Genomic DNA, 15,781 nt, shown 5'->3' with positions numbered 1-15,781 from the left:
TCCGGGTACTCCGGTTTTCCCTGTCATATTTCATTCCAGCAACACTCTCTCATACCATTTCATTTCATTTCATCTGTTAGTCATTAATCATTGTCCCGGAGGGGTGCGACGGCGCAATTCCTATCCTTGCCGCTAGATGGGGGCTTCATTCATTCCATTCTTGACCCGGTCGAATGACTGGAAACAGGCTGTGGATTTTCATAATAATAATAATAATAATAATAATAATAATAATAATAATCCACATTTGTATGGTCAGGGTGCAGACTGTGCAAACATATGTGGACGTGTCCCTATTTTACGACCGGATGCCCTTCCCGATCACAATCCTATGGGTGTGGTAGTTGGTAGTGTGGAGTGTTGTCTGAATATGGAGAGGAAAGTGTTGGGACAAACCAAAACACCCAGTCCCCGAGTCAGAAGAGTTCATCAGACGCGATTAAAATCCCCAACCCGGCCGGGAATCGAAACCGGGACCCCTCTGAACCGTAGAGTATATCATACTATAAATACTCATTATTATTAATTAGTTTTCATATCTTAATATAATTTATGTTTCCTACAGTTTTGTGAATAATTTGTTAAAGAGAATTCCTGCAGGAAACATGCACCCAGCTCGCTATTTAACCTAAATAATAATAATAATAATAATAATAATAATAATAATAATAATAATAATAATAATAATAATCCACATCACCACCACAAGGAGGAGAAGAAGAAGAAGAAGATAATTATGTTATTGACTTTACGTCCCACTAACTATTGTAACGGTTTTTGGAGACATCGTGGTCGCCGAAAATTTGACCCGCAGGAGTTATTTAACGTGCCAATAAATCTTCCGACACGATGCTGACTATTTCAGTACTTACAAATACCACCGGATGAGCCAGGATCCAAACTGCCAAGTTGGGCTCAAGAAGGCCAGCGCTCTACTGTCTGAGCTACTCAGACCGACTGAAGAGGCAGAAGAAGAAGAAGAAGAAGGTCATTACTGTCAGCATGGACCGAGCAGGCAACAGCCTGAAACTATCATTGTATAATCTTACAGAAGAACTTTGTCAGAATGAACAATGATTCTCATTACATTCTGCTTGGAGCTTGGATAATGGTGAAGACGACACGCATGAAGCCATGCAGTGTGAAGGCCGCTGTGGTTGAGAACAATGATAATGAAGAGTGCGGTACAATAAGGGGGCATGAAGCGACCATCGCAATTGGCCTTGGTAGCTGAGGTGAAGATGTCGCTGACGAGGGAGCCCTCCAAAGGCTCACCTGAGGTAGAGACTCGCTCCATGTTGCAAGGTAGAAGGCTCTCCAGTTGGCTGGCTACGACCAGGTGAAAGGGAAAGCTAGCAAGCAGACTGCAGGAGACGGCTGGCAGTATTATTGGTGTGTTAGAGGAGGTTGGTACGCCATCTCGTTCCTGCGGTGTTCTCATCTAAGTGCATGTGTCATCGGAATGTGGGACCACTAATCGTGAAAAGTGCGTGTTTTTTGTGTGTGTGCGTGTGTGATATAGTTTTGGCGAGAAAAAATGGCTCGTAAATTGTTGAAGTTCCTCATCCTCTTCGATAATACGAACCTTTTGTATTTTCCTGGACAGTTCCTGAGCGGCCGTGTTCTGGTGGAACTGGAAGATGACACTCCTGCTTTGGGTACGCCTCTTTTTCCTTTATACTAACATATAACCATAATTTAAATTGCTGATGAACGATATATTTATTTCTTCAAATAGCTTCACTGTCACGCAATGGTTTGTTTCTGTCTAGAAGTCAATTTACCGGTACACATTTTTTCGCTGCATGTTAATAATAATAATGTTATTTGTTTTACGTCCCACTAACTACTTTTTAAGGTCTTCGGAGATGCCGAGGTGCCGGAATTTAGTCCCGCAGGAGTTCTTTTACGTGCCAGTAAATCTACCGACACGGGGCTGTCGTATTTGAGCACCTTCAAATACCACCGGACTGAGCCAGGATCGAACCTGCCAAGTTGGGGTTAGAAGGCCAGCGCCTTAACCGTCTGAACCACTCAGCCCGGCTCGCTGCATGTTAATTGGCCAAGCACGTGCAACAAATTCATCATATGGATAGACAAGATTCTACGAGTAGTGATATTTTTGTTTAGTCTGCATATAATTGTTGAAATAACGATACTTCGTGGGATAATAACATTTCATTCTTCGACGAGATGTCACCAAATATGAAGGTTCGGCTGTTGATAGCTTTTGTTTACTTTGTATCACCTGCTAAGCGTCCGGTTCCGTGGCTAAATAGTTAGCGTTCTGGTCTTCGGCCCAAAAGGTACCGGGTTCGATTCCCAGCCAGGTCGGAAATTTTAACCTTAAATGGTTAATTCCCTTGGCTCGGAGACTGGGTGATTGTGCTATCCCCAACATCCCTGCAACTCACACATAACACTATCCTCCACCACAATAACACGCAGTTACCTACACATGGCAGATACCGCCCACCCTCATCGGAGGGTCTGCCTTACAAGGGCTGCAGCCGGCTAGAAATAGCCACACGAAATTATTATTATTATTATTATTATTATTATTATTATTATTATTATTATTATTATACCAGCTAAGTATAGTGCAGGGATGAGGGTGAATAGAGTGAGAAGTGTGGAGACCAGGAGATCAGAGATATTTGACCGATGTTGCATAGTTTAGAGAGAAACAAAGATAAAATATTTCGCGCCCGTCAAATCTTCACACGCGTGTTGATTAAAATATCGTCATTGTGCCTGCGAAAACCGCACTATGTTAACGTTGTGGGAGAAAATACTGACACGCAGCACATACCGTATATCATAAAGACGAGAATTCTTTGAAATTACTCCCACAATATTGAACCTTAGATGACAGAACTCCGGGCTGAGTGGCTCAGACGGTTGAGGCACTGGTCGTCTGAACCCAACTTGGCAGGTTCCATCCTGGCTCAGTCCGGTGGTATTTGAAGGTGCTCAAATACGTTAGCCTGTGTCGGTAGATTTACTGGCACGTAAAGGAACTCCTACGGGACTAAATTCCGGCACCTCGGCATCTCCGGAAACCGTAAAAGTAGTTAGTGGGACATAAAGCAAATAACATTACTATTATTATTATTATTATTATTATTATTATTATTATTATTATTATTATTATTATAGATGACAGAATCTTACTGGCCCAAGTTCTAAGCTGAAATATTTCACATAGCGGTTTTTGCACGCACAACAATGACAGTATATGCATTTCTGTCTCTCGTCTTTTGTATGCGGGAATGTTTCTATTTCTCACGCTAATGATTTTGCTGGTCATCGGGAATGCACTTAGTTCTATTATGATTTATGACCATCTGGGAAAATTAATATTTAATCGGTTCGAAAATTCGTTCGACCCTTTTACAGTCTCTGAAAAGAGAAGGCATTTAGATTTTTAAGAAAATGTATAGAATGTTCTAAATGAGATAGCGTGAGGTACATATGTGGAGGCATCAGTGAGTCATGCAGCACAGCTGTTCATTGCACATCTAAGGTAATCCAATAAAGTTGATCTGCCAGACATTACCTACATATTAGATGTTGGAAATGCTTATGAACCACTGAAGTCTAAGTAAACATTGCTGATTAGTATTTCATTAAGCAGTTCGACTCATTGCCTAAATGGTCAGCGCTGAGGTATTGGGTTCAGAGGATCACAGGCTCGATTCAGGGCCAGGTCGGAGATTTTCATTGCATCTGATTAATTCCTTTGGCACGGGGACTGGGTATTGTTATTTGTCCCAACTCTCTCATCTCCATATTCACACCCAACACACTACCAACCAGCACAGAAGCACAAACTAGTGAGTACAGTCCTCCATATACCTTTGGAGTCAGGAAGGCCATCCGGCCGTAAAATGGCCGAACCATCTTGTGCGACGCACTTCGTAGCCACGAACCCACAGGTGTGGCAAACGCAGAAGAAGAAGAAGAAGAAGAAGAAGTATTTCATTAAACAGACTTCTTTGACACCGTTGGCAGATGACCCCCAAAGTAGTTCGGTGACTTGACAGGTCGTATGGCGACGATGGGAAAGAAGCAACCGTAGCCTTTATTAAGATACAACCTTATCATTTGTCTGGTGTGAAAATGGGAGACCACGACAAACCACATTTAAGGCCACCGACAGTGGTGTTTCCGAACGCAACATCACAGCTACGTTATTCAAATCACGTAGCCAACTCGCTCGGTACAAGCATGTATATTTTAAATTCTTCTTTATCATTTCAGAATGTCTTATTCCTTTATTTTGTTATATATCCGCTCAGAAGATTGGACTGTGGTTGAATAAACTTCATGGAAGCAGAGTATATCCGAACATCAACGGGGCATTTTTATAAGTGATACATCCTATATTCTGGACGATAATATTGTGGTGCTGAGTGTTGCTATCAGGGGCCTAACAGTGAGAGATAAACGACTCTCAAACTTCTTCATAACATGATTTCACTACATTGGCCGAACCTACTGCTGAAAGTGTTACATGCTGCTTTCGAATTTGAGATTGCATCCGGGAGATAGTGGGTTCGAATCCCACTGTCGGCAGCCCTGAAGATAGTTTTCCGTAGTTTCCCATTTTCACACCAGGCAAATGCTAGTGCTGTACCGTAATTAAGGCCACGACCGCTTCCTTCCAACTCCTAGGCCTTTCCTATCCCATCGTCGCCATAAGACCTATCTGTGACGGTGCGACGTAAAGCAAGCGAATTTGAGATACTAAGAAGGAGGTGCAGATTGGAAAGAAAGAAAGAGTTAGAAATGGCTGTGGAAGTAAGGAGAAATTGAAGGAACTTACTAGGAAATTGAATCTAGCAAAGAAGGCAGCTAAGGATAACATGATGGCAAGCATAATTGGCAGTCATACAAATATTAGTAAAAAATGGATGGGTATGTATAGGTATTTTAAGGCAGAAACAGGTTCCATGAAGGACATTCCAGGAATAATTAATGAACAAGGGGAGTGTGTATGTGAGGATCTTCAAAAGGCAGAAGTATTCAGTCAGTAGTATGTAAAGATTGTTTTTTTTTGCTAGGGGCTATACGTCGCACCGACACAGATAGGTCTTATGGCGACGATGGGATAGGAAAGGCCTAGGAATTGGAAGGAAGCGGCCGTGGCCTTAATTAAGGTACAGCCCCAGCATTTGCCTGGTGTGAAAATGGGAAACCACGGAAAAACATTTTCAGGGCTGCCGATAGTGGGATTCGAACCTACTATCTCCCGGATGGAAGCTCACAGCCGCGCGCCTCTACGCGCACGGCCAACTCGCCCGGTGTAAAGATTGTTGGTAACAAGGATAATGTCCAGATAGAGGAGGAGACTAAAGCTAAAGAAGTATTAAAATTTACATATAATAACAATGACATTTACAATAAGATACAAAAGTTGAAAACTAGAAAAGCGGCTGGAATTGATAAGATTTCTGGGGATATACTAAAGACGATGGGTTGGGATATAGTACCATATCTGAAGTACTTATCTGATTATTGTTTGGTTGAAGGAGCTATGTCCGCCTCTGTGGTGTAGTGGTTAGCGTGATTAGCTGCCACCCCCGGAGGCCCGGGTTCGATTCCCGGCTCTGCCACGAAATTTGAAAAGTGGTACGAGGGCTGGAACGGGGTCCACTCAGCCTCGGGAGGTCAACTGAGTAGAGGTGGGTTCGATTCCCACCTCAGCCATCCTGGAAGTGGTTTTCCGTGGTTTCCCACTTCTCCTCCAGGCGAATGCCGGGATGGTACCTAACTTAAGGCCACGGCCGCTTCCTTCCCTCTTCCTTGCCTATCCCTTCCAATCTTCCCATCCCTCCACAAGGCCCCTGTTCAGCACAGCAGGTGAGGCCGCCTGGGCGAGGTACTGGTCATACTCCCCAGTTGTATCCCCCGACCAAGAGTCTGAAGCTCCAGGACACTGCCCTTAAGGCGGTAGAGGTGGGATCCCTCGCTAAGTCCGAGGGAAAAACCGAACCTGGAGGGTAAACAGATGATGATGATGATGATGATGAAGGAGCTATATCAAATGAATGGAGAGTTGCTATAGTAGCCCCTGTGTATAAAGGAAAGGGTGATAGACATAAAGCTGAAAATGACAGGCCAGTAAGTTTGACATGCGTTGCATGTAAGGTTTGGGAAGGCATTCTTTCTGATTATATTAGACATGTTTGCGAAATTAATAACTGGTTCGATAGAAGGCAGTTCGGTTTTAGGAAAGGTTATTCCACTGAAGCTCAACTTGTAGGATTTCAGCAAGATATAGCAGATATCTTGGATTCAGGAGGTCAAATGGACTGTATCGCGATTGACCTGTCTAAAGCATTTGATAAGGGGGATCATGGGAGACTACTGGCACAAATGAGTGCAATTGGACTAGACAAAATAGTGACTGAATGGTTTGCTATATTTCTAGAAAATAGATTTCAGAGAATTAGAGTAGGCGAAGCATTATCTGACAATGTAATAATTAAGAGGGGAATTCCTCAAGGCAGTATTATTGGACCTTACGTTTTCTTATATATATATGAACTAGCAATCGCCCGCGGCTTCGCTCGCGTGGATTTCGTAATTTGATCAAAGTAATCGTTCCTCGGCATTGTACTAAGATATTATCTGAAAATACCTAAAGTATAAACTCACCCAAAAACTGAGTTTCATTTCCCCCAGAAATTCTTTCTAAACCATTTTTGTGGTATTACCTTTTGGGGCTATGACGACCATGTGACATAGAATCATACATGTGAGAAACAGTCTTCTCTCGAGTCGAAAAAAGAAATACATGTTTCTGTATTTTTAAAGGAGAATCCAAATACCTATTTCCACATCTGTAACATCTTCAGTTTTTGAGATAGCCTATACGTAAGTGTCAATCAATCATCAATCAATCAATACTGATCTGCATTTAGGGCAGTCGCCCAGGTGGCAGATTCTCTATCTGTTGCTTTCCTAGCCTTTTCTGAAATGATTTCAAAGAAATTGGAAATTTATTGAACATCTCCCTTGGTAAGTTATTCCAATCCCTAACTCCCCTTCCTATAAATGAATATTTGCCCCAGTTTGTCCTCTTGAATTCCAACTTTATCTTCGTATCGTGATCTTTCCTACTTTTATAAACGCCATTCAAACTTATTCGTCTACTAATGTCATTCCACGCCATCTCTCCGCTGACAGCTCGGAACATACCACTTAGTCGAGCAGCTCTTCTTCTTTCTCTCAATTCTTCCCAACCCAAACATTGCAACATTTTTGTAACGCTACTCTTTTGTCGGAAATCACCTAGAACAAATCGAGCTGCTTTTCTTTGGATTTTTTCCAGTTCTTGAATCAGGTAATCCTGGTGAGGGTCCCATACACTGGAACCATACTCGAGTTGGGGTCTTACCAGAGACTTATATGCACTCTCCTTTACATCCTTACTACAACCCCTAAACACCCTCATAACCATGTGCAGAGATCGGTACCCTTTATTTACAATCCCATTTATGTGATTACCCCAGTGAAGATCTTTCCTTATTTTGACACCTAGATACTTACAATGATCCCCAAAAGGAACTTTCACCCCATCAACGCAGTAATTAAAACTGAGAGGACTTTTCCTATTTGTGAAACTCACAACCTGACTTTTAGCCCCGTTTATCAACATACCATTGCCTGCTGTCCATCTCACAATATTTTCGAGATCACGTTGCAGTTGCTCACAATCTTGTAACTTATTTATCACTATATAGAGAATAACATCATCCGCAAAAAGCCTTACCTCCGATTCCACTCCTTTACTCATATCATCTATATATATAAAATAACTTGTCCTGACTGACTGACTGACTGACTGACTGATTCATCATCGCCGAGCCAAAACTACTGGACATAGAGAAATGAAATTTTGGGCATAGATTCATATTAAGATGTAGGTGCTCGCTAAGAGAGGATTTTTGGATATTCCGTCGCTAAGGGGGTGAAAAGGGGGGTGAAATTTTAAAATGAGTGTATCCATATCTCAAAACTTTAAAAGTTTACAGATGTAAAAATTGGTATTTAGAATCTTCTTTAAAATTAAGGAAACACGTATTTTTTTGTTTTCAGAAAATCCCAATAGGAGGGGTGAAAAAGGGTGAAAATGGGGGAAAATGGGTTGAATGCCTTTAATCAGGATACCGGTACTTATATCTCAGAAACTGAAGATATTACAGACCTGAAAATTGGTACATTTGATCTCTTTTAAAAATAAAGAAACACGTATTTTTTTGTTTTTGGAAAATCCAATTAATGGGAGGGTGAAAAGGGGGTGAATTTTTAAAATGAGTGAATCTATATCTCCAAACTTTTAAAGTTTGCAGATGTAAAAATTGGTATTTAGAATCTTCATTAAATATAAAGAAACAATTATTTTTTTGTTTTCGGAAAATAGCAATAGGAGGGGTGAAAAGGGGTGAAAAAGGGGTTGTATGCCTTTGATGAGGCTACTTATATTTCAGAAACTGAGGATATTACAGATCTGAAAATTGGTGTTTGGGATCTCCTTTCAAAATAAAGAAACACGTATTTTTTTAGTTTTTGGAAAATCCTATTAATGGCGGTTAAACAGAAGTGACAAATTGGGTTAAATTTTTGAAAGATTATCTTGGAAACGTAAAATGTTACAGACGTAAAAAGTGGGTGTTTGGAATCTCCTGTAAATGTAAAGAAACATAGGTGATTTGTTTTTGGAAACTCCATTTAAGGGGAACCCAAAAAGGGTGAAATTTTAAAATGAGAATTTTTACAGTATATCTAAAAGAACTTAACATGTTACAGAAGTGAAAAATGGTATTTTTATCTCTATTAAACCTAAAGAAACGTGTATTTTTAATTTTCGGAAATACCACTTGGGTGGAGGGGGGGTGAAAGTGACTGAACATGGTGTTGAATTCTTTTAATTAGGCTACTGATATCTTAAAAATGAAGATGTTACAGACGTGAAATTTGATATTTGCAATCTGCTTTAAAAGTAAAGAAACACGTATTCTCGGAAAATCCAATGAAGCGGGGGGAGGGGGTGAAAGAATTGAAAAATTCATTGACTTTAATTGTATGAGAATATATACATCTAATAAAAACTAAAGTTGTTACAGACGTGAAAATTCGTATTTGGGTCTCCTTTAAAAACGAAGAAAAACGCGTTTTGCGGGGGAAACCATCTTGGGGGGCGGGAGTGTAAAGGAGTTGAATTCCTTTCATGAGGACACATAAATCAAAAAGTGAAGAAGTTAGAGTCGTGATAATTGGTATTTAGAAGATCCTTCACTATTAAAGAAACAAGTATTTTTTGCGGGAAAATTCACTAAGGGGGGGGGGGGGGGTAGTAGTTTGAAATGAAGTGACAAAAGTAAATTATATTTATACTTATAAGGATCCTCCGTTGCTCAGGCGGCAGCGCGCCGGCCTCTCACAGCTGGGGTTCCGTGGTTCAAATCCCGGTCACTCCATGTGACATTCGTGCTAGACAAAACGGAGGCGGGACAGGTTTTTCTCCGGATACTCCGGTTTTCCCTGTCATCATTCATCCCAGCAACACATAATAATAATAATAATAAGAGGAAGAAGAAGAATAACATTAATAATAATAATAATAATAATAATAATAATAATAATAATAATAATAATAATAATAATAATAATAATAATAATAATGTTCCGGACCGTCGTCAAATGTGCGGACCGCGCTGGAAACGGCTCCTGGACGGGTAATGACTTAGAATGCAGTCCGGCCGCGGGTTCAGTGCCGCCAAGGCACCCAATATGACACCACGCCGGATCTCCTGAAGGATTTTATCCAGATTAAAAATGATTAAAATAAAATACGGTCTGGCAAAGATTTACGGACCCAACTGACCGGGAAGAATACCTGAGCCAAGCCCGGGAAGTACGAAATCGATTGCTGGAAAGGAAGATTGAAAAATGGGAGGAAACGTGGCGTAATCTAATAGAAAACGAGTCAGATCGGGAATATTGGTGGATTCTCGCTGAAAACGTGTCAGACCGCGAATTTCGGCGGATTATATATCTAAAACAATAAGCATTCAATTACAAATTTCAGTATAATACCGTAGCGAAGCACGGGTACCTTGCTAGTTTATATATATAAGAAAACATAAAGGTCCGATAACACTGCCCTGAGGAACTCCCCTCTCAACTATTACAGGGTCAGACAAAGCTTCACCTACTCTAACTCTCTGAGATCTATTTTCTAGAAATATAGCAACCCATTCAGTCACTCTTTTGTCTAGTCCAATTGCACTCATTTTTGCCAGTAGTCTCCCATGATCCACCCTATCAAATGCTTTAGACATGTCAATCGCGATACAGTCTATTTGACCTCCAGAATCCAAGATATCTGCTATATCTTGCTGGAATCCTACAAGTTGAACTTCAGTGGAATAACCTTTCCTAAAACCGAATTGCCTTCTATCGAACCAGTTATTAATTTCACAAACATGTCTAATATAATCAGAAAGAATGCCTTCCCAAAGCTTACATACAATGCATGTCAAACTTACTGGCCTGTAATTTTCAGCTTTATGTCTATCACCCTTTCCTTTATACACAGGAGCTACTATAGCAACTCTCCATTCATCTGGTATAGCTCCTTCGGTCAAACAATAATCAAATAAGTACTTCAGATATGGTACTATATCCCAACCCATTGTCTTTAGTATATCCCCAGAAATCTGATCAATTCCAGCCGCTTTTCTAGTTTTCAACTTTTGTATCTTATTGTAAATGTCATTGTTATCATATGTAAATTTTATTACTTCTTTGGCCTTAGTCTCTTCCTCTATCTCGACATTATCCTTGTAACCAACAATCTTTACATACTGCTGACTGAATACTTCTGCCTTTTGAAGATCCTCACATAAGAGGAATTCAATCCCTTGATCAGTCCTCTCCCAAACCTCACCCCCATTTAAGTGTGTTTTCCTAAAACAAAAATGCATGTTTCTTTATTTTTAAAGGAGATTCCAAAGACCTATTTTCACGTCTGTAACATCTTCAGTTTTTAAGATATAGTTATCCTCATAAAAAATAATTCAACAATTTTTCACTTCTTTTCATCCCCTGTTAAGTACCTTCTCCGAAAACAAAAAGGTACAGTTTCATGTAGGCTATTTTTAAAGGACATTCCAAATACCAAGTTTCTTGTCCCTAACATGTTAAGTAGTTTTACATATAATGTAGATATATCGGTACTCATTTTAAAAATTCACCCGCGTTTCCAATTCTTTTCAGCCCCTTAACTGGATTTTCCGAGAACAAAAAATACGTGTTTCATTATTTTTAAACGAGATTCCAAATACCAGTTTTCATGCCTGTACTTCTGTAACACCTTCAGTTTTGAGATAAATGTATACTCATAATTCAACTTCTTCTTCTTCACTTCCTTCCACCCCTCTCCCGCCTTAAGTGGACTTCCCGAAAACAAAAAATACGTTTTCCTTTATTTTGAAAGGAAATTCAAAATACCAACTTTCATGTCTGTAACAACTTAAGTTTTTAAGATATAGTATCCTCATAAACGTATTTCAACTCCTTATATATTTATTTTCAACCCCACACCGCTTACGTCGATTTTCCGAAAAAACAACAAATGCGTGTTTCTTCATTTTTAAAGAAGATTCCAAATACCAATTTTCACATCTTTAACATTTTTAGTTTTTGAGATATAAGTATCATCATAAAAGTAATTCAACTCCTTTTTCAACCATCCCTCCCTTCATACCCGTTAAGTTGATTCCCCCCTCCCCAGAAGTGCGTGTTTCTTTATTTTTAAAGGAGATTCCAAATACCAATTTCCACATCTTTAACCTTCAGTTTTGAGATATATGTTTCTCCAGAAAAAGAATTCAATTTTTTTACCTCCTTTCACACTCCCCACTCCAGTGAATTTTACAAAAACAAACAGTACTCGTTTCTTTAAAAAGGTTCCAGATACCAATTATCACGACTGCAACATCTTCGGTTTTTGAGATATAATATGTATCCTCGTAAAAGGAATTCATCTCCGTTTTCTTCCCCCGCACCTACCAATTTGATTTCCCCAACAAATGAGTATTTCTTTATTCTTAAAGGAGATTCCAAACACCTGTTTTTATGTTTCCATCATCTGTAGTTTTTTGGTATACAGTATATATACATACATACATACATACATACATACATACATACATACATACATACATATACAGTATATATACATTCTTTATTCTTAAAGGAGATTCCAAACACCTGTTTTTATGTTTCCATCATCTGTAGTTTTTTGGTATACTGTATATATACATTCTCATACAAATAATTCAACTAATTTTTCAATTCTTTCATCCCCCCTTCCCCTGTTAAAGGTTTTCCCCCGAAAACCGAAGAATACGTGTTTCCTTATTTTTAAAAGAGATTCCAAATACCAATGTTCACGCCTGCAACATGTTACGTTTTTGAGATAATGTATACTGAAGATATGTTGTGAGATGGACAGCAGTATATTGATAAACGGGGTTAAAAGTCAGATTGTGAGTTTCACAAATAGGAAAAGTCCTCTCAGTTTTAACTACTGCGTTGATGGGGTGAAAGTTCCTTTTGGGGATTATTGTAAGTACCTATTGTCGCGGCCACCAAATTAGGCGGGTGAGGAAAACTGCGCTGTCGTCAGATATGGGAACGGCGAAGCGACAGATGGTCGAGAGTCGCTTACCCCCGGGCACGGATTGGCAACGTTGATCGTGCAGTGCTGTCAAACTGAAGCCCATCCGCTCCACGCCACCTTACCCGAGACATTCCCTATCAAGCAGCTGTTGAACTCGCATCGTAAGTGCAGTTAAACATGGATAGTGAATGTGAATTGACTTGGGCTCAAGTCAAGAAAGAAGTGGCAGAGAGGAACAAGACATTCAAAATAAAGGGCGTAGAAAAACTTACGTCAGAAGCCATCGACCATGTGACTGCTGCAGATTGGGAAAAGTGCTTCAATCGCGCGGAAAATGTTCAAACAGACGATTAGGCCAAGGAAATAGTAAGGGACGAAAGAATGGAGCCATTCAACATCAGTGTAAAAGACGACTCGACAGACCGTGAGATGAGTGATGACAGTGACTAAGACTGCCTTGAAGCCAGAAACCGATTCTTACTTCATTGTAAATTAATGTAAACCTATTCTTTAAAGTAGTTCTTTTTCTATATTACTCGGTACAATTTACAGTATTCAAATATTTAAAGTTATAATGTAATAAAACTGATACGGATTAATATGTAATCCGAAAGTATTGACGGGGTCCTGCAGCCTGTGCTGGTGCGCGCGCCCCGAACTGCCTCGGCTAGCGACATTTACATGATCGCTTTCCGGGCCATTTTCCAGGAAAATTACAAGACTCACGGAAATATGTTTCAGATGTAAAAAATCGCCTGGCTTATATTTTTTATTTTTCCCGCAGACAAAATTTTATTGGCTGAAGAAATAAAAACTTGGCCGCTTACTGAAATTTTCAATACATGATTCTACGGATTTAAACTTACTCGTTCAAGATTTTATTTTTCATAATTATTTAAAGTGGTTTATATGGAAAATAGTTATACCACTGGAACCAGCAGTCTTTTCTGAAGCTTGTAGTATAATTTTTATCGAAACATTGTATGAAGTAACATCAGGAGCTTGAGAGAGAACAACTTGCCTCGCGCCCCGAAATGATGTGTTCAGTTAGACATTTCTTCGCCAGTTGCTACATAACCTTGGCAACAGCGTAATTTCTCTGACCCGCCTAATTTCGTGGCCGCGACAATAGGTGTCAATATAAGGAAAGATCTTCAATGGGGTAATCACATAAATATGATTGTAAATAAAGGGTAGAGATCTCTGCACATGGTTATGAGGGTATTTATGGGTTGTACTAAGGATGTAAAGGAGAGGGCATATAAGTCTCTGGTAAGGCCTCAAGTAGAGTATGGTTCCAGTGTATGGGGCCCTCACCAGGATTACCTGATTCAAGAACTGGAAAATATCCAAAGAAAAGCAGCTCAATTTGTTCTGGGTGATTTCCGACAAAAGAGTAGCGTTGCAGAAATGTTGCAAAGTTTAGGCTGGGAAGAACTGGGAGAAAGAAGGCGAGCTGCTCGACTAAGTGGTATGTTCCGAGCTGTCAGCGGAGAGATGGCGTGGAATGACATAAGTAGACGAATAAGTTCGAGTGGCGTCTTTAAAAGTAGGAAGGATCATAATATGTTGGAATTCAAGAGGACACATTGGGGCAAATATTGATTTATAGGAAGGGGAGTTAGGGATTGGAATAACTTACCAACGGAGATGTTCAATAAATTTCCTATTCCTTTGAAATCATTTAAGAAAATGCTAGGAAAACAACAGATAGGGAATCTGCCACCTGGGCGACTGCCCTAAATGCAGATCAGTATTGATTGATTGATTGATTGATTGATTGATTGATTGATTGATTGATTGATTGATTGATTGATTGATTGATTGAACGTACCGTACATTGAGCTCATGATAACAATCCCCTTCGTTCTTAAGCGAAACAAAAACAGCTAGTCACTTTAATGTAGACTATTCAGCGTTTAATCTGAAGGCAAACATTAGCACTTCCATGTTTTCCTAAGTTTTACTTGTAAGTATGCAACTTAAATCTGTTTCTACATTCCTTGCCATCTTGTAGGAACGTTACGTCTTTCCAATAGGGCTAGTGCTACACATTTACCCAAGCATTACCCAGTGCGTTCAAGTCGAGAAACAAGAAGTTGGACTCGTATTACTAAGGTACCCGCTGATTCGTGTGTGTACCGGGCGAGTTGGCCGTGCGATTAGGGCCGCGTAGTTGTGAGCTTGCATCCGGGAGATTGTGGGTTCGAACCCCGCTGTCGGTAACCCTGATGGTGGATTTTCGTGATTTCCCATTTTCACACCAGGCAAATGCTGGGGTTGTACCTTAATTAAGGTCATGGCCGCTTCCTTCCCACTCCTAGACCTTTCCTCTCTCATGATCGTCATAAGACCTATCTGTGTTGGTACGTCGTAAAGCCAGTTGTAAAAACGTAAAAAGGCTGATTCGTGTACTGAACAATTTTTTCAGTTTATATTGTTATGCTACTGGTAAAGATTTACTTCTAAATGTTCATACTAACTCAAAATGCAAGGGTAAAGTTTGTTTTAAAATATATATATATATTTTTTGCTAGGTGCTATACGTCGCAGCGACACAGATAGGTCTTATGGCGACGATGGAATAGGAAAGGCCTAGGAGTTGGAAGGAAGCATCCGTGGCCTTAATTAAGGTACAGCCGCAGCATTTGCCTGGTATGAAAATGGAAAATCACGGAAAACCATCTTCAGGTCTGGCGACAGTGGGATTCAAACCCACTATCTCCCGGATGCAAGCTCACAGCTGCGTGCCCCGGACGGCACGGCCAACTCTCCCGGTAAAATAAAATACACATTATGTAAAGGCTGTTACATGTAAGTGCCATGCGAATACCGATGTAAAATTGTTTGTAATATTATTCTCTCGCATACCACCACACTGAAAGGCAGGGATATTTTAGACAAAAATAAAGCATCAAGGGTCAATACTTTAACATTGCGACCAGTACGGAAATCTGTCGGGAAGCTAAGTCGACAGTTTCTGAACAGACTGTAAGCATTTTTTAAAGAAGTAAACGTATTATTTCATCAGATTCCGCCTCTGTGTTTTAGTGGTCATTGTGATTAGCTGCCATCCCCGGAGAT

General features: G+C 40.1%; 1 protein-coding gene across 1 annotated transcript in view; it reads left to right on the top strand.

Moving 5' to 3' along the window:
• Nucleotides 1–1,293: 1,293 nt before the first annotated feature.
• Nucleotides 1,294–15,781, top strand: part of Vdup1 (arrestin family protein Vdup1) — a 321,093-nt gene continuing 306,605 nt past the window's right edge. Inside the window, exon 1 of the mRNA XM_067139106.2 lies at nucleotides 1,294–1,658. Within this exon, the coding sequence (XP_066995207.1) occupies nucleotides 1,538–1,658 (121 nt within the window). The 5' untranslated portion in view covers nucleotides 1,294–1,537. The remainder of the gene's footprint in view (nucleotides 1,659–15,781) is intronic.

Source organism: Anabrus simplex, chromosome 2 (assembly GCF_040414725.1).
Source record: "Anabrus simplex isolate iqAnaSimp1 chromosome 2, ASM4041472v1, whole genome shotgun sequence".
Taxonomy (NCBI): Eukaryota; Metazoa; Arthropoda; class Insecta; order Orthoptera; family Tettigoniidae; genus Anabrus; species Anabrus simplex.
The sequence above is the reverse complement of the archived record's forward strand: the minus strand, read 5'-3'. Positions and strand labels throughout refer to the sequence as shown.